Below are 20,048 nucleotides of genomic sequence, written 5' to 3'. Positions count from 1 at the left end.
AATCTATTTTCTAGGCATGATTTTTCTCTTTTAACTTTGTTTGGTTCATTTGACACAAGCCCTTGGACTGAAATCAATGGATCACTAAGGTTTAAGTCTCCAAGAGGTCCTTGAAACCAATGCTTAAAAACATTGTCTGACAAATAACACTGGATGATGCATCCTTTGCTAGTATAAAAAGTGATTTGTGACCTCCAGGGTCTTTTTTTTAATCTTTAACCTGGATACACAAATACTGGTTAGTCTAGTTTATTGTTAATGTTTTGTTAATTTGCTTCTCTACCTGAGGGTTCACTATAATCATTTCAATGTATCTGTTGTTTGTTACAGTTATCAGATTCCTCCACTGGTCACAAGGAAGACTGCCGTTGTTATAAGCCCTCTTTTATCCTTGATGCAAGACCAGGCATGTGGTAACATTAAGCTTGTCATTTTCATACTAAAAGTACTAAACCCTTCAGCTTTAACAGGTTATGAGTCTAAAACAGCGGGGTATCAAGGCTGAATATCTTGGAAGTACTCAAACAGACAAAACTGTTCACTTTCATGCTGAAAGTGGTACCTATGATGTTTTGTTCATGACTCCAGAAAAAGCATGTTCACTTACTTCAAGGTTAGGTTCTTTTGATTGCTATGCACTCCTACATTGTTGTTGCAATTTCATGGAGTGAATGCACTTTTTAGTTACATGTAACGTAATTTTCTCACAAAAAAACTATTAGCTAGTTCTGGTCCTCGGAGATTCATTTGTAGTCAAATAACCTAAGGTTCATATTAAGTTATTGGGTATTTTTCATGATGACATCTTAAAACTGGATAAAGAGTTGCAATCTTCTTTGTTGTATAAAACATTTTTTTTTCTTATACCAAATTGTAGACAAGTAGCAAGAAAGTGCATTAGTGTTAGCAAGAGAATCGATGCACACAAATTTATCAGATTAGATTTGTCTATTATTTAAATTATTAAAGTTTGAAATTCACTACAGATTCTGGGCTAACTTGCTGAATATGGGTATTTGTTTGTTGGCCGTCGATGAGGCACATTGCATATCAGAGTGGGGTCATGATTTCAGGTTCTCTCTGCTTGTTTTTAATGTCCTCTTAATTTGCAATTAACTAGTTTTGACTATTAGCTAAACAATTGGTGTCCTTAAGTGAACATAGTCTATCAAATGTTTGCAAACATGTACTAATGATGATATAGTCTCTATAACTAACGAATTGATGTTTCATTATTTAGAACTTGGATCTCTTCTGAAGATCACTTCCAATTTGCTTTTTTAATTAGATCATCATTTGAAGTCTGTGGTCAGTAATCGGTTGAACTACAGATTTTATGATTGTTATGTATTTGTTAGAATGCAACTGATAACTGACAGATAATACTCGCTTATAGTTGTTTAGTCATTACACTTTCACTTATATAACTTGTTTAGCTTTGTAGTCCAACAGATAATACTTGCTTATAGTTATTTAGTTATTACACTTCCAATTATAAAACTTGTTTGGCTTTGTAGTTTAAGGAAATATGGTGGTGTGATTTTTTATATCAACAGGAACCTAGTTCATTGGCATTGTTGTTTTTAAAGCAATATCCTTCTCTATACACTAGAAAAATCTCATTAATGATATTTCCCCTTGAAACTTAAAGGTGAATTGACCAAATTGAGAACTCATTTATCAATACAAATAAGTGGCTCTCTTTTACGTCACCGCTTATTAACCAGGTAGTGCTATATTACGTCTTGTATATCCATGTGACATGGAGGAACTGAAATTGATAATTGATGGCAATGTTTCTTCAGTTCACCTATCTGTCTATTCTGATCATGATCACCTAGAAATTAATCATGCTTAGTAATTGGCTATATTAAAGTCATGTTTGGTTATCTATTAGTAGATATCAAGAGGTGTCATTTGCTGGAAGTGGCTGACTTCAAATCATTTGTCTGCCTGAACTTGGCTTGAAAGTCAAATCCAACCAAAGTATTTATATCACAATTTTAACTAAGTTTTCGCTCAGGCGACTTAATGGAATTATTCAGAGTGGAGCATACTTTGATTTCATCTGGTCACTCAAATGCAAGCTATCAGTTGTGTCTGCCAGTCGAGAGTTGGTGATGATAAGTTGACAATTGTTCTTAAGTCATAGTGATTGGCTATGATGACCAACAAGATAATGGGTTTAATTCATTTTTAATATCTTTCATTGTCAGGAAAAAAAAGGTCGATGCAATAATATACAATTTTTCTTTGACAGACAAATAGTAGAACATGAAAGTCTCTGTCTGACAGTGTCTTTTTCAGATAGTGACTCTTTTTGTGAAAAATTTACAGACAATTAAACACCCTTAGTGGTTTTCTAACCAACCTTTTATTTCTTTTAAAAATGCTCATGAATTGACATATTGATGTGTTTTTTTGTACTTAGAGCTTGGGTTTTGTTTTTTCTAAATGGACACTAGCTGTCATAAATGTCTGTTTATTAGGTTGCAGAACTCTCTATCTAGGTGAATTTCAGTACTTGCTATGTGTAAAAACCATGATAGAAATAGCCTTTATTTATGTTTCTGTTTGGTATTACATATCATCATCTAAGTGTTTTGTGGTTTCTTTCTACCTTGACCTTTTTTAAGTCATTGAACTTATTCATTAGAGTGTAAAAGAGATGTATCAAATTTTTTTATGCCAGTTCCACACTAATTTATAATGCAGGAAGGAGTACAAGCAGTTGAATATGTTACGAGGCGTTCTATCTGGTGTTCCTTTTGTTGCTTTAACTGCCACAGCTACTGAGAAGTAAGTATAATAATCCTACATGCACTTTTGGAACTGGAATATCTTTTTCTTTCAAGTATTGTTTTTTTTTTAGAGGTAAAGCATTATTTTTATAGTCAGGCAGGGTCTAGATTCATTTTTTGTTTGGTTATCATGCTTTTAGAAATTATTTTGTTTTCTAAATATGCATCGCAAATCCTGTTTTTGACTCTAAAACCAACACTTGTCACGTATGTTTTGGTCTTTCTTTCGACCCTGTCACAGAAGTTTTGGCATTTTTTGATACATCCTGGTTGAGTTTCAGCAACCATATCCAGGAGAAGAAAAGCAAATTGAATAATTGAACATCATTTCAAAAAGAATAAGCATGCTTTAGATGGTGTTGATGATGTTTCTTAATTTTGTCTTAATACACAGAAAAAATGAAAATAACCGAGTTGCAACTGTTAATTGCTTTCACTTTGGAGTCATCTCAGAAAATACATGTTCTAAATCATGTATGCCTATATGCAAAGTACTTGATTTTTCTGTTATGTAAATTATGATAATTAGTGAAACACATACACAAAATTTGTTTTCATACTGAAGATATTGTTGACAAATTGTTTGTCATCATAATAAAAATTCAACTTACCATGGGACTCTGCCAAATGTTGGAATGACCAAAATTTTAGAACTTGATGCAGACCCAAGGTGTCACCAAAATAATTGTGACAAACTTTCTTTACATAATCAATTGTAAGTTGTTGCTTATTTCTTTTCATATCAATTTCAAAGTGGTAAAGTATTCTATATTTACGTAATCTCTTACCAATAGACCAAATTGATGAAAAAAAGATCAAGTAAAATTCTAAAAGATGATATCTGACACCAAGATTTGATGTACCTTCTGAAATGGTATGTAACATATTGTATACATGACTCCGAGTCTTTGACAGCCGATCGGTACACGGACCAACCCGTTCCAGGTAGTATGTTGAAATATGGCCTGGTTTTGGTATGGGGTATATGTTGGTTGATATGGTTGAATCTTGTCCTTTATCGGTCGATAAGGGCTAGTAGTGGTCAGAATTTAATCGGTAACAAACCAAATCGAGTCTCGTTTGACCCCAACGATCAAATTGACCATTGAGGCCTCTTTGTGCTTTAAATCCCTCTTCCTCCCTCCTCACTCTCTTGTATTCACTCTCTCATTTTCACTCTTTAATTCTTTTCACACTTGCATTTGTGATTTAAGTTCCTAATCAGGTAATTCACTTCAACGAAGGTTCCATGGGATAAAGTTGTTCCTTGACATCCGAAAAGATAAATTCAATTTTTTCTCCTTGTACCCTAAAATTTCTATCCATTTGTGGCTTAGATACATGTTATTCTGATCTAAATATAATTTACATACCAATAAATTAGGACAAAAATTTTAAAAAATGATTCTTTATTTTTTTGATCATTTTCATGCCTTTTTCCTGAAAACTGGTACTGTCCAGTACCTATCATGACATGGCAGTCGTTGGCCTTTTTCCTGAAAACCTGCCTGCCCGGGACCGATACCACTGGTCTGCATGACATGGCAGTCGTTGCCTGAAACTGTTCAGTTTCATTCTTGTGAAATTAAAAACGAAGAATTTCAAATTCTATTAGAACTCCTGAAACTTGCATAATCATATACATCAGACCTTTTTGGGTTGTAACAGGTAGAAATTGAGCTAAATTATGAAATTTGAATATAATGTTTTTCAGTCTGGAGTTGGTCCAAAAGTATCCATTGGGTTTAATGGTGAAATATCAGACTGTGTATAGAGACCCTTGCTAGACTTATAGTTTATAATTAGTAGTTGGAACTACAAATTGAATTATTTTCTAAGATGATTTTTGTTAAGGGACACTTAATTGAGAGGAATGATGCTTTCACTGCTTACCACTTGAATTGAAGGCATATGTTATTTTGCAGTCTCTTGAGCTATATAGTTTCTTCTACTGTAGCACACCATAAGACTCAACATGATTGCCTTGTTAATATTATATACATGAGAATGTTTACATCTGTGCTTGTTTATACTTGTACTGGATACTGGATAGACATGTCTCTAGGGACTTGATGGTTGAAATGCCGGTTATTTTGTTGACTTGGTAAACTTTAATTTCATCTCTAATATTTTTGTTTAAGCTATACATGTTTAAGCAACAATTCTTTCGAAATATCTTTTTGCTCATTAGTGTCTTCTAGGTTATCTAATTCATCCTTTATGTATAAGGACTAGCTGCTCTTTCCTGTACTTTACATTAATATATGACAACTGTTGGCAACAAACTATCTATTCCACTTCTTCCCAAGGAAAAAAAGTATTAGTGTACAATGACAACAAGCTGCAAGTCCCAATCTCTTGTGGCATTGGTTTACTCAGGAAAGTTACTTTTGGCAGAACTGGCAAGGCTATTATGTACAATGGAACCTTTTTAGAATATTCAGAACAATTAATATATTTTGTAAACTTCGTTGCATATGCTGCTGTGCAACAGTTTCTATATTCTCTGTAGATTTTAGAAAATGAACAACAACGTTTAGTTTGATAATGCCACTAGGAAAATGTATGGACTTATGGTACTTATTCAAGGATGACCTCATCTCATGCTTTAGTTCATATGAGGTTATCAAATTTCTGATGATTTATGGGAAAAAATGGTCTAATTTCTTCTACAAAAATTATGTTTATTGCATGTCCTTTGGTCCTTTTCAGACACACTAATATGATAAATTGTTTTATGGTTTTGTGTTACTAAACAGTTTGAAGATGAAACTCAGACACCAATAGGCCATGGGATTGTATTTTCTTGATGTATGCTAATGTTAAGGAACAATCCTAAATGGCTTTAGTTGTCAGTGAATGATCATCATATATTAGTTAACTTCCCTGGTTCTTCTGATTGTTTCTTTCTTTCTTTTGTCTTCATGAGTGTTCTATTACCTTGAACTTATAATCAAATTTTGTAGGGTTCGCAATGACATAATCTGCTCCTTGAACATGAATGAGACATTCATTGCTGTTGGATCATTTGATCGGCAAAACCTATTTTATGGTGTTAAATCCTTCAATCGGTCTCTGTCCTTTGTGGATGAGCTTGTACAAGAAGTCTCAAAATACATCAATAGTGCTGGCTCAACGATCATATATTGTACAACTGTTAAAGATACTGAAGAGGTCTTTTTCTTCTGCCTTCTGTTCATGCCCTTGTCTAAATGTAAGATGATCCTGAAAAGGGTAAATCTTGTGCTCTGGATGCTTTTACATCTGATGAACCTTGATATTCATCATGCTAAAATTGCCATAATTATTGTCAATTTAGTTGTAAAAGCTTAGATAGTACTAAGATGACTAGTGATGTTACATGGGTATTTCTTCTTTGTCATAGTTTAAAATATGATCCATTATGTATAAGTATGATTTTGACTTGCTAATGTTTGTGGTCCTATAGTATGAAAGATTATCAATGTGCTCTAAATGCTACTTTGGTTAATATCATAATTGGCTTTTTTATCAGCTGGGCGTGTTTGTTTATCTTTGTTGAGTTGTCTGTGTGCTTAGGAGTTAGGACAGCTCTTTATTCCTGTTTTAGCGTTTAGTTTGTCACTGGTAAGACACGTGAAATCATGGTTATGTTCTCTTAAGATTTTAGTTTTTAAGCAATGATCTTCTTTTTTTCTGTTGATAATGTAATAGTGGTTATGATGCTACCAATAAGTCCTGTCTGAATATAAATTTGAGCAGCAGGTTCTCTTTTTTTCCTATTTTACTATGCTTTGATTTTAAATAATCCATTGATTAATCTGTGAATATATACTCTATCAGCCTGATATCAGTGTCCTTGTTTGAATGCTATGACCTAGTAAGTGGTAACATGTGATTCTACTCATGATATCAAGTGGATAGTTCTTTGTCATGTCATTAGGATTCTTGCTAATTTTTTAATTTGATAACTTTTATGGTTGAACACATATCCTGTTACCACTGTGCATTGAACATCCACCTCATTCGGCACCTTGCTGACTCTCAAGAAATTTCATATGACCAGTTGACCTCTGGATAATGAATTACGGCTGATTGATCTACCTTGAGCATGTAGGTGGTTTTAGAATTTGCTATATATTTCATTTGTTCATTTCATCCTTGCTTGTGTTTACTACTCATACCTGCAGAAAAAAAAAGTTGTGGAATCCTGTCTATCCAAATGGAGTTATACCTACAATATCTTAATTTCCTTCTGTATTTTATTCCCTTGTAATTTTTTTCTTTTGCTTTTGTTTGCCACTGGTATGTTTATGCCTTTGATAAGTAAGCTCTACTTAAATATGGCAAACTGATATTCTTTTGATGCAAAAGGTGTTCTTGATCCATCTGAAAATGTTGTTGCATCATATCTTCATAGCTTCAAGTCTTTAATTGTTTGACGTACTATATGCAATGGCATTTGCCAAATTTTGGTTTGTCTTAGAGTTTGAGGTGATTATGCTATAATTATTTCTTTATTTTCCAGATCTATGAATCACTACAGAATGCTGGAATAAAGGCTGGTATTTATCATGGCCAAATGGGCAGTAGTGACCGGGAGAAGACACATAGGTTTTGTTCAAAAAAACTTTATCTTAGTTTAGGTTTTTAGTGAATAAACATTATTGCAAGCAAGGATTAAATTGTCAGTCCTATTTGCAGATCTTTCATTAAAGATGAGCTTCAAATACTGGTTGCTACTATTGCTTTTGGCATGGGTATTGACAAACCAAATGTAAGGTGCATAATACATTATGGCTGCCCTAAGAGTCTGGAATCATACTATCAAGAAAGTGGGAGGTGTGGCAGAGATGGGTTGCCCTCAGTATGCTGGTTATACTATTCAAGAAGTGATTTCACAAAAGCCGATTTCTATTGTGCTGAAGCACATTCTGTATGTATTTCATCCATTTAGAAAATGACTATTTATACTGAAAAATATATGTTATCGACTATAAATTGTCTCACCCTTGTTGTTTATAAGAAGAATAATGTTTTTTTTGTACAATCCAATTTCAACATTATCCATGTTTGAAGTATTTGTTTTCAATTATTAGGAAAGCCAAAGAAAGGCAATTATGGAGTCCTTAAGGGCAGCAGAAAAGTATTGCTTTCTGGCTACTTGCCGCAGGAAGTTTTTGTTGCAGTACTTTGGTGAAACAAATAATGATGACTGTGGTATGTACCTTTCTGCACCTTTTTTCATCATATAAAAAATTTAGTCTTATCTATATATGAACTGCAATATCCTTATTTGAATACTACATTGAAATAAGACATGTTCCAGATTCAATTTGGTGCAATCTAAGTCATTTCTTTAAGTTCTCTGTATGCTTGTAGTTGATTTTGTTTGTGCCAGTGGTTGTTCACATATGATATGCCTGTGGCTTTTGCCAAAAATTTTGATAATATCTATAAATTTGAACACCAGGAAACTGTGATAACTGCACCCATGCTAGAAGGCAAAGAGACCTGTCAAGAGAATGCTTCTTGTTGCTATCTTGCATAAGATCTTGTGGTGGTCGATGGGGTATTAATATGCCTATTGACATTCTTCGTGGATCTCGGGTACATATTTCCTAGTTACAATTAGCTGATGTTTCCTTTCATATTTTTTGCCTACCTGTTATGGGACCTGTCTATCATCTTACAATATTTTGGTTGCTTTCCTTGATTTTTAAAGGCTATCTTGCACTGTGGTCTTTTTTGCGCAGATGATATGCACAGAGAAATTAATTATAGAAACACAGACATCTATATTCTACGTCCACATTATCTATAAACATTGTCATGGTTTATCACTGATGTTGATTTGACTTTGAAAGGTCAAGAAACATGACATAGGTGCCTTTTGCCTTATGGTTATGCTAACTAGTGATTTCTAAGGCATGTTTAAATATCTCAATGAACAATTCTCTTTCTTTCACTTTCTTTTCCAAAGATTAACATGTTTGTGTAGAATGAAATGGTCTCTGTTTTGGTAGCAGCATAATGCTGCCGGCTATATTGTACTATACTATATCTGTGATATGGACAAGATTGCGCCAAAAGGTAGCTTTATACTAGTTTGATTGTCTTAGTAAGTTAAAAAGCGCTAGGCGCCAAAAGGCGCCAAAGTCCAAAAACGCCCGAGGCGCTAGGCACTCGCCCAGGTGCTCGCCCGAGCGAAGCGAGGCGCTAAAATATAAAAATATATAATATAATTAATAAATATAATTATTTAAAATTTTAAATAAAAATATGCTATTAAATTAAGAAAATCTAAGATACAAAATCACAATGTCACATTAACAAAAAGTTTCAAAATTCAAAACAATAAAATTTTACATCAAAGTCATTCATCGTAATCAATATTATCGTCATTTTCACACAAATCATTTTTAAAATATCACCTCTATTAGTCTTATCGCAGAATATGCAAGTCACTGCATTAGGATCTTTCGGATCCTTCAAATAATTATACTTCCATGCAGGATCTTTTTTTGATGTCATTGGAGACTTTATTGAGTTGTTCTGTACACTTGTCATTTATCTTGAAACCTAACAATAATTTCAAATAAATAAAAATTAACAGTATTAAAATCAAAATAATATATAATTAATCTATTATCAGTATTGAAAATTAATAATTTCAAATAAACCTAACAATATTAACAGTATACAGTATATTGTTAACAGTATACTGTATACTGTTAACAGAAAGAGAAGAAGGAAGTGTAAGGGGGTGCTGACTGAGAAAAGAGGAAGCGGCAGCGGCAGCGGGAGCAGAGTGTAAGGAGGCAGTGACAGCGGGAGTGTAAGGAGGCAGAGGCAGCGGGAGCAGGAGTGTAAGGAGGCAACGACAACGGGAGTGTAAGGAGGCAGCAGCAGCGGGAGCGGGAGTGTAAGGAGGCAGCGGCAGTGGGAGTGTAAGGAGTCAGCGGTAGCGGTAGCGGTAGCGGGAGCAGCGAGCAGCGGCAGTGGGAGTGTAAGGAGTCAGCGGTAGTGGCAGCGGGAGCGGCGAGCAGCGAGTAGCGGCAGCGGGAGCAGGAGCGGCGAGCAGCGGGAGGCGCGAGCGGCGACAGCGACAGCGGCGAGCAGCGGGATCGGGAGCGGCAGCGGCAACGAGGGTTAGGGTTAGGTTGTCGCTGATATCGGTTTTAGTTGGTTCGATTGAACCAACTAACCACCGGAGACCGAACCAGACCTAAAATCCTGGTTTGGTCACCTGGTTTAAACCAGGCGCTCGGCGCCCGGCGCCTGGGCTCGGGCGAGCGCCCAGGCCGCGCCTCTTTGAAGCACGCTGCCTGGAAGTTTAGCGAGGCGCTCGAGCCTCGCCTCGCCTTGCCCGAGCGCCTAGGCGAGCGCTCGATCGCCTTTTTAAATCGCTGGATGGTCTACGGAGGTATGTGATTATCAAGTCAAAACAAATTTGTATATGTTGGCATAGTTTTATGGTTGACACATGGGTATAAGCTTGTGAACTTTTATTGTATCTTTCTAACGTGGACTGATCTAGTTACCTGTGTTCTCTCTATGTGGAAATAGATTAACATTTATGGTTAAATCCTTAGAAATGTATGAAATTTTAAACGCTGCCATAAAGTTTGCACTTCTATCTTATGTTATTTTATCTCCTGCAATGTTTGCATATTTCTCTTATGTTATTTTTTTGCATATTTCTCTTATTCTTGGTATAATCACTAGAATTTTATAAACCACGAACTTTGATGTCACTTTTATGGTTACATGAAAATTTTAATTGTTGTCTGATGATATTGTTATGACTTATGACTGAGTAGAGATCAAATAGAATTGTTTCTAAACTTGAATTATGTTGATAAACCCAAGAGTCTAGATGTTTTAAATTAAGTAGGTTTAATACTAAATATATGAGATGTATTTTAGTAGAAATAAGAGATGAACTAAAGATATAGTTAGGATGATGAACAAGAACAGTAAGTAAAACTTTTAAGTATCTTGGATTTTTTGTTTGGGACAGACCGATGAAGTTATTGTTCATAGAGTATAAGCTGGACGATACAAATGGACAGAGTTATCAAGAGTATTATTTGATAATTGGTAGCCCTTTGGATTAAATGAAAATTTTGATTATGCTAGTCATGTTTTATAGATTTGTATATTGGGCATTTAAGAAATGATCTGTATAAAAAGTTTGTATAACCAAGATGAGAATGTTGAGGCGAGTGTGTAGAGTTACTAGCGTTGACGGAGCATAAAGTGATGGAGAATCATCTAAGATGGCATCAATATGTTGTAGTCTTGTAGATGCAATGATTAAATGATATAAAACAATTAGTATTAGTGTTGCAAGGAGGTAAAGGAAAATGGCAAGAATACTTTATTAAAAGCTAAATGTTTGAATTTTTTATTTAATCAAAGATATTGATTGTATAGAGCTCAATGACAAAATAATTCATATAGCTGGCCCCAAATAGTTAAGACTTCAGACATTATGGGTTGTTACAAAAAATTTTTTGTGCAAGTTTTTGTGACTGCATAGTGTATTCTGTAATTTTGTCTCATGATGTTTTTATTTTTCATTTTTATTCTATTGTTAAATATTTTTTGATGGGTTGGTCAATTGTAATTATTAGATGCACAATCTTCCATCATGTTTTATTAACAATCTTGCCTTCTCTGCATTATGATTTCCAGTCAAAGAAGATTGTTGGTAACAATTTTGACACTCTTCCTCTGCATGGGCTTGGGAAAGATTATTCCTCAACTTGGTGGAAGGCTCTTGCTGCTCAACTTATAGCTAATGGTATTATTAGTTGGACCTCAGTAATATTTCTTTATTTCTTTGCCTAGAAATGTGATGTCCTTTATCTTCTCTTAATTTCTTGATATTGTTCTAGTCATTTGGCAATCAAGTAAATGAATGTTCTTGATTAGGAAGTTCTTATTTCTTGGTTTTTATGTTACCATGAGCATGTCTATTGATCTTTGTCAGTTCATGTTTGATAATATTTTTCTTAGGCATGCTTAGTAGCATCATAACACCTTCAATGATCAGATTTAAAAATTAGTAATTTTGATCCTCAATATATTGAGGCTTGGATGATTTTGACTCGACTCAAAATATTTAATCAACATGTCCTATTTTATAGTTATTTCATGTTGGCAGTTGCTATTTTGATTTTTTTTGTTTTTTTTTCTTGCAAAGGATAAGTGGATGCATGCATGTGATTACAAACTGTGAGTCTGGTCGTTAGTGAAGACCATATTACAATCAAGTAAATCAAGTAAATTTGAATCTAACCTTGCCCAGATACTTGGGAGAAAAGATTTTGTTTTTTGTTTACTTAATATATGTTGCTTGACTACCAAACAATATAATGTAACCCAGAATATTTTATGCATGGACATTGTAATTGCATCCTTTTCAAATTTACAAATGTTATATTAATTATGAGCAGAGTTCTAAGTAGTCCAGGGGGTCTGAGATGTATTCTTTGTGTAATGGATGGAGAGCAGCAACTATGAACGTAAACACCTTTGTAGCATCCACTGCAGAGTTTGTCAGTCTTGATAAAGGATAATGTTTAGAAGCAAGGGCGAACAACACACCAGGTTGGGTGTGAAATGAAGCAAATTTTGATGAGTAGGTATGATCATAAGTTACCTAGTCTGATTATCTTGGTCACTGAGAAGGGCCTTCTTAAGTAGAAATGGAAGGCATTACGAAATTTGAGATTGGATTTTTAACATTTGTTGCATGAACAACAGGAAAAAAGCAAGTTGATGTCATGATAACATTAGACGATTAAGTCAATCTGAAGGAGGACTCTCTTTAAGGCGCCCTCTTGAAGATGCATGAGAAGTTGAGTAGTAGAAAGTTGTGGAACTATGTTGTTTGATTACAAATTTTTCACAGCTGATGTCAATGCACCACGAAAGCGTTTTTAGCGATAGCAACAGAAGTAATAGGGAGTTTCAAACAGCATAATTAGAATCGATGAATGGTCTGATATATTATGCAATAAACCCGAAGATTGCATTGGTTCAAAAAATGACATGATTGTTCATAGAAAGGTTGTAGAAGTGGTTGATCTTGAAGTGGAGCTGCTGCATAGCAGTTTTATTGTACATAGAATCAGAGATCATCGTTTCACCCATACCAGTATGAAACGGATGGTACTTACCAGTTCGAGAGTGAACCAGTATGCGGACCGTCCGAAATGGGGGCGATCCACACCAACTTATTAAGAAAATTAATTAATGTTTTTTCTGTTCCCCCGAATGTCAGCCCTCCACATGTTTCACCTCCCATTGCCACTCGTCACCATCATCCCCCATTACTAGTCGTGCACTGCCAACAGTTTCACATCCTTCTCCTCTTCGTCCTCTTTCTCTTCCTCCACTACTGCCTCTCCTCTCTCTTCCTCCCTCGTCTTCTTCCACTATCCCCTCTTCTTTCTTTCTCTTCCTCCTCTTATTCCTTCCTCCTTCCCCCGCTTCCTCTGAGTCATTGGTATGTATTGGTTGACCATGTCACCGGTCCAGTTGGGTCACTGATATGGCTTTGGTACCCGGAACGATGATCCTTACGTAGAATATGGATTTTTATTTGGACCTGATTGGATAAATCAGTTAAAATATCTACTCATTGATAAAGTAATTCAATTTTATTTGGACCTGATTTTTTTTTACTTTGATAAAGTGTTTTGTTTACCAGTCCTTGTTACATGCCCCTGAGCCTTGAAAATAGTTGAACATTGGATTTGATTATATATGGGAGAATTCAGTTGGTAGTTCGTTATGTCAACATCATCATTATGTAGGGAAGATCTATTAAGGTTCGCCTAATTGCTGGTGTCTTGTGCAGGTTATCTGAAGGAGAATCTTGTTGATGTCTACAGAACTGTAAGGTATTTTCTTGTATGCTATTTCCAGTGTTCGCTTGGTATTTTCTTGTATGCTATTTAACTGCTTTAATCGGATATATTGGATTCATGTGAGGGTCATAGTACTAAATGTTTTGATTCAATTTTGCAGCATTAGCCCTATGGGTTTGCAGTTTCTCTCATCTGCAAGTACAATTCATCACAGACCACTAGTTTTAGCATTAACAAGTGAGATGGCTGATGAGGAAGAGCATGGAAGTCAGAAGAATAAATTGGGAGATCTTCAAAATCCAGCTGTTCTAGCATGCGAAGGGCTCTCTGAGGTCTTTTCTCCATCCTTTCAACTTTATGCCTTTGTACATAGTTTAAGCTTTTTTTTGGGCTTCCTTGTCATAGTAAACAGAGAAAATATTCCTAAAAGTTTAAGGAAGTTAGACAAATGCTCTTGATTCAATGCTCCTATGCTTGTAAAATCACAGTTTGCCATCCAGCTGTATCAAGTGTTGTTTGTTTGATGCTTTACGGTAAGGCCTCTGATCTCTGGCAGATTGCATTTTTGAGTTGTGTTTGACCAAAAAAACTTGTCTGTTATTAGTAGTAAAAGATGAATTAATATTGCTCTTGTTGACTATACAGTTTAAGTTCTCAAATTGTAGTACTTCTGGTTTCCATTCATGTTTAATGAGCTTCATGGCTTATGCTTTGATTGAACCATTATATTCTCTTTCTGGTTCTATATACGCCTTTGCCTTGGTTAACCTGCCACCTCAATTTCTAGCATGGTATAGTCAATTGCTGAACTAATTGCTTTATTCTTTCTGAGGACCCTCATTCTCATGGCAGGTTAGTCTCTTGCTTGAATTAAACAATGCCTAACAATGGTGTACCAAGTTCTTGTAGGGAAATGCTGAGTTACTAATAACATAACATAGTTACTAGTTTTCTGTTTTGCAGTTAGCACAGACAACAGGAATCTTAATTTAGCAATATAATTCTTTAATGTTAGCCAGTAAAGGTTCTGCTCAAATTATCCCTAGGCTTAAGATGTCTAGGCTTGAACTTGTGACATTCCTTAAAGCTGCAAAAATTGATGGCACTTTGTCAGGGCTTTTATGAAGTGACCTTGTGGTAATGTTCCTCTATTACATGCTTGTGTAGTCTTTGGTTAACCATATATTATATCAGGGATTCTAGGCATGCCTTGACCGGGAAATCAAATATTCACCAACCTTAGTCGAGTTTTATGTCTTTTTTTTTTGTCTTTATTATCTATAATAAAGTTATTTAGACCATGAAGTTTTTGTGTCTGATTTTTCATCCCACTCCTCCCTGATTTTCCCATCTATGAGAACTGTTTCTTTGGCCTTTTATGTCTCTTTGTGTTTTTTTTGTTATATCTTGTTTTATTCAAGATTTTATTTCTTCTGCAGTTGTCCTGTCAAAGAATTTGCAGCAATATAAATAGAAAATTTTGTAACCTTTCCAAATGCTAGTATTTAATTTTCAATTAGCTTGATTTAGTCATGCAAAGAAGCCATTGGCTTTCAAATTGTTGATTTGTATTATTTCACCTTTTGCTATTCTCCAGAAACCTTTGTGGTGATGGCCACACTGATGACTCTTCTTTAGTGTATTTATGAATATTCTAAGCTAAATAAGGTCTAAATGAAAGAGACTTGGGCTAATGTCAGACCGGTTCTAGGATTTAAATTTTCTTTTTGAACAAATAGATGCCCTAGATGTTTTAAATGATTTTGAAAAAAAAAAAAACTGAGAGATTTAATAGGGTATGTGGGTGAGGGAGAGAGGGAGTGTGAGCAGGAGTAAAGAAAGGTAAAAAAGTGAGGGAAAGAGTTTAAAGCTGCCAAAGAGATCCCAGTGGATCCCTTTGGCTAGGGTCACTACCAAGGTATACTCACCACCTGGTGCAAATCCATTATCGGGCCGATACCAGATGATGAGGTCATTTTGTGGGGTTTACTTATACCAGACCTGAACCATCCGGTCGGGCTTGGTCCGCATCTTGACAGCCAACTGAAACTTAACGGTACCAGTCTGGTTAGTTTTGCAAACCATGAGCAGAACACCTATGCAGGGAGACTTATGGAACCTGTCCATCTTATTTTTATTTCATTGGATGTAGTATTTGAGAGGTATATAGGGAGATTGTGGTGGCTGCTTGCCGACTGTGAAATTCCATGTCATTGAAACCTAATAGTGGTTGTGAGGTTATGGCTCAGAAATTCACCGTGGTCAGAAATTTGCTTAAGTGTAATAAATGTTTATATGTTTTTGTTATGGGCACATGAAATTCTTATTTTCCCAAGAATTGGAATTGCAGACTAGCAGCCACCCTTTTTGTCAAGAATGCTCATCTTCAGCAACCATTTTGTTGGCTAAGCTTTGGTTCTGATCTCATCTGCTTTACAAGTTGTTATAAGATGGTTCTGTTCCAAGAAATAAGTTCTTATTTCTTTTCAATAGTAATCATTAATTTAATGGTGTATTAAATTAATTTGCTGTGTATTAATGAGTTTCTTATAATTAGCTTACTTTATGTCCTGTGCTATAAATTGACTAAGGGTTATGCTGAAGCAATATCCTGAATTTCTCTTGCGATACTTATTTCTTCTTTCATATGTATGTCCAATAGAACACTAACATTTCAATTTCTAATTTCGTATTCTCCTCATTACGGATATAGCTGTCTGGAAATGTTAAGATTATAACTCTTTCCTCAGGCTGAGTCAAAACTGTTCTTTATGCTTTTGGATATCAGATTGGATCTTGCAAACCGTTATGGAACCGCTCCGTAAGTTATCCAGTTGATGATTATTGTAGTTTTACTTGTGTGATGTTATGGAAAGTTACTACAACATTTTCATCCTATACCATAGATATGCCATATGCGGTGACGAAACAATCAAAAGGTTGGCAAAAATGAGGCCATGTAACAGAGCAAGGTTGGCAAATATTGATGGTATAAACCAGGTATTCCAATACCATCTGGAGTAGTATTTGCTATTTATAAGACTCGATTCTTGTGATCTCGTACCAATCTTTAGAATCTCCTTCTAGCTTTTGCAATAAGAAAGTAGACATCCGCATTGTTTTGTTCTACACCATTTGCAACAGTCAGCAACACGTTGCAATCTATGCATCTAACTATTGGAAATTTGATTTTCTTCTAGTATTTGGACAAGCTCTGTTTGTTGCTTATGATGAGTGTGACAAGTGTGCACATGAGCAAAGGAACCCTAGATATTGGAAGCCTAGAAGCATGAACCCAACATGTGATGCAATATATCTCACCTGCTTCATGACATCTTCCTTTATTTTCATTAAATTTTAATGGATTAAACTGACATGAAGATGTGCATAAATGGAACAGTAAAATGTGATATTAGATTATATTGACAAACTTCTAGGTATAAGGGACATGTCCTCAGCACAATCAGCACAGCCAGCAAGACATAGTATGCTTCTTACTGTGCCATATATATGCAGATATGTATTTTGTGACATAATAAGAGTAGCTTATTGTTCTTGATAGTATGCTATTTCTCTGAGGTGCCTAAACCTAGATTTCCTTTCTGTAGCATTTTGTAACCAGGTATGGTGATGAATTTCTTACTAGCATCAGTAAATTTTCACAAGAACTGAACCTCCAAACAGATTATGAGGGAACTGCTCAAACTGGTACAATTAGAAAAGTAGGTGCAAACATAGAGAAAAGGGCAACTCCGGCCAAATTGGAAGCATGGAGATTGTGGCAGCATGATGGGCTTTCATTTCAGAAAATTGCTGTGAGTATATTTCTAGTGTTTAACAATCTTAAATATGTGTCCTTAATGAGCATAACTAACTTTGGTGTTATATATTTCAGGAAATACCTCGAAACTCAGGTCCCATCAAAGAGCAGACAGTCATTTCGTATGTCCTCGATGCAGCAAGGGAGGGCTGTGAGCTTAATTGGTCTAGGTTTTGCAAGGAAACAGGACTAACTCTTGAGATTGTCTCACAAATTCATTGTGCCATCACAAGCGTTGGATCAAGATGTAAATTAAAGCCAATCAAGGAGGAATTACCTGAAAGTGTAAGGATTTGATCTTTGAGAACTGAATTATACAGGTTTCTTCTTGGTTTTTGATAATAAGAGAACTGTGTTGATGAGCATAAACCATTTTCAAGTCATCAGTTCCAAATTAAGCAGACTAATTTTTTACTTCAAATTTGATGATGATTTTTCTTGATAAAGTTGCAAGTATTTTTCATTTTATCCTGATCAATGTCTTTCTCTTTAATACCCATTTAAAAGCCTTTCCAAGCCCTTTATACCCATTTAAAAGCAAACAAATATTTGGATTTATTGGTTGTTCAGAAAGTGATCTTGATAGTAATAAAATGTCAATTGCTATCTTTTGTTCTCGACTTTCTAAAGAGATTTAGTGGCCTGCTCATTATGCATGCAGGTGAGTTACGATAACATCAAGACCTGCCTGACAATGGATGAACTTGGTTTGTCAGCAGAAGAAATTATAGGTTGCAACTCCGTGTATGAAGCTCCCAACAAGATAATGGAATCGCCATTGCACTGCCCTCTTAAAAATGTCATTAGAAATAGAGCAGCCTCTAGTACTATTGCATCAGAGTCCGCTCCAACTTCTCCGTATCATTGTGAAACTCATTTGAAGCAGTCAAGGAGTGATGATGCCCTCGACCTAGAATCTTCTGCAAGAAAGTTGCCGAAATTTTGTGAGAACACACAGCATTGTACTGGTGATTTGGTGGCTACAGAGAATGCTGTCCTAGAGTGGGTCAGGGACCATGACGGGGTTAGTCTGTCCAAGTCTTCTCCAAATTCAAAGTGAAACTTATTTAGATGTTCAAAAATAATTCTGTACTGATATAAGATTCCACAATTTTTGCAGGTTTCTCTACTGGATATCGTAGAACACTTCAAAGGATCGAAGGAGGAATCTGTGCTTGACCTATTGAACCACCTCGAAGGCGAATTTGTAATATTCAAGAGAAATGATTTGTACAAAGTTATGTGAATGTTAGAATCATAAAATTTTGTATTTTCTTAGTAGTAATTGGAGTTTTGAGAGACCATCTGATGATGCTTTGTGCATGTAGCAAGATGGATATGAAAGGGATATATATGCTTTGTATGTAGACAAAGTAACTGATCTTGTAATTATCGAGTTACTGCAAATCAAGATTTCTCTGGCTTCCCAAGGTTTTGTAACAAGTAATTTTAATCATTATGCACGCTGCAAAAGGTGCTCAATGAGTTCTGACAACTCAGACTGGTTTAGATTGATATTACACTGAATGGGATCATCAGTTTAAAAGCTCCTGGATGATTTGAAAGTTATTCAATGGTACGACCATCGTTCTTCAAGTGTTTGTCTTGATGAGTTCGTCTTAAAACGCAAGTCTTCTTGTGGGCTACAATCTCTTATCCGTGTTTTAATGAATATGGGGAGACGTCTCTGTTGAAAGAGGATAAATGCATCAAAAGGTTCTTCTTCTACAGTCTCGAGTCGGAAACTCGTTACGTCGTTCTCTCTCTCTCTCTCTCTCTCACAGGCATGAAGAATTCTTCATGTGTCCAATGATTCAGTCGTGTGGAATTTGGATGGAAGGTCTGATCCTTTTCTGGTGGGTTACCAACCGTCTTTCAGCGGTGCCTGTACGTTCAGGTAAGCTTACCTGACTCCATTCGGCCGATAAAGAGCCCCAAAAAAATTTAAACCCTGGAAAATTTGTCCAACATCCGTGATCTTACAATGACCTGAGGTGAGCAGACCAAGATGCAGTTGGTGTACGAGGTCTGGCGGTGACTTGACCCAGCAGAGCGGGGGGAGGAGGTGACTCTACTTCTAGGTAAGGTTACCTAGTTCCACGAGGCAGTTAAGGAGCCCCAAAAAAAAATAAAACCAGGTAATTCGCCGAATTTCCGTTATCTTACTATGACCTGCGGTGAGCAGACCCAAGATGCAGATGGTGTACGATGGCTTACGGTGAGCAGAGCCAACCCGGTGAATGTACTTCCGGTAAGGTTGCCTTGTTCTATTAGGCGGTTAAAGAGCCCCAAAGACAATTAAAACCCGGAAATTCGTCCAACTTTCGTTATGTTACTGTGACCGTCGGTGAGCAGACCCATTCCGCAGAAGGTAAACGAGGCCCACGGTCCCGGGCAACACTTTTCACCCCTTTGTAACTGCCTATTTACAATTACAGGCGCTCTCTCTCTCTCTCTCTCTCTCTCTATATATATATATACACATATATATATATATATATATATATATATATATATATATATATATATATATATATATATATATATATATATATACACATACAC

General features: G+C 35.7%; 1 protein-coding gene across 1 annotated transcript; it reads left to right on the top strand.

Annotated features, from left to right (window-relative positions):
* Positions 1-330: 330 nt before the first annotated feature.
* On the top strand, positions 331-18,890 carry LOC135625984 (uncharacterized). Its single transcript, XM_065131163.1, has 17 exons — positions 331-613; positions 987-1,073; positions 2,716-2,799; positions 5,768-5,975; positions 7,309-7,394; positions 7,485-7,716; positions 7,880-8,000; positions 8,254-8,390; positions 11,481-11,589; positions 13,654-13,696; positions 13,824-13,995; positions 16,414-16,484; positions 16,570-16,663; positions 17,272-17,478; positions 17,559-17,768; positions 18,145-18,507; positions 18,604-18,890. The coding sequence occupies exons 1-17, from the start codon at positions 474-476 to the stop codon at positions 18,727-18,729; spliced, it is 2,490 nt and encodes an 829-aa protein (XP_064987235.1). The 5' UTR covers positions 331-473; the 3' UTR covers positions 18,730-18,890.
* The last annotated feature ends 1,158 nt before the right edge of the window (positions 18,891-20,048 follow it).

This window comes from Musa acuminata, chromosome BXJ2-10, assembly GCF_036884655.1.
Source record: "Musa acuminata AAA Group cultivar baxijiao chromosome BXJ2-10, Cavendish_Baxijiao_AAA, whole genome shotgun sequence".
Classification (NCBI taxonomy): Eukaryota; Viridiplantae; Streptophyta; class Magnoliopsida; order Zingiberales; family Musaceae; genus Musa; species Musa acuminata.
Note: the sequence above shows the minus strand (reverse complement) of the source record. Positions and strands in the feature narration are given on the sequence as shown.

Bases quoted from the DNA above. Each gene is read 5' to 3' on its own strand.
- LOC135625984 (XM_065131163.1), top strand. From the start codon at position 474: ATGAGTCTAAAACAGCGGGGTATCAAGGCTGAATATCTTGGAAGTACT. The intron at 2,800-5,767 runs GTAAGTATAATA...CAAATTTTGTAG, and splicing joins ACTGCCACAGCTACTGAGAA to GGTTCGCAATGACATAATCT. The intron at 13,996-16,413 runs GTCTTTTCTCCA...CTCTTTCCTCAG, and splicing joins CATGCGAAGGGCTCTCTGAG to GCTGAGTCAAAACTGTTCTT.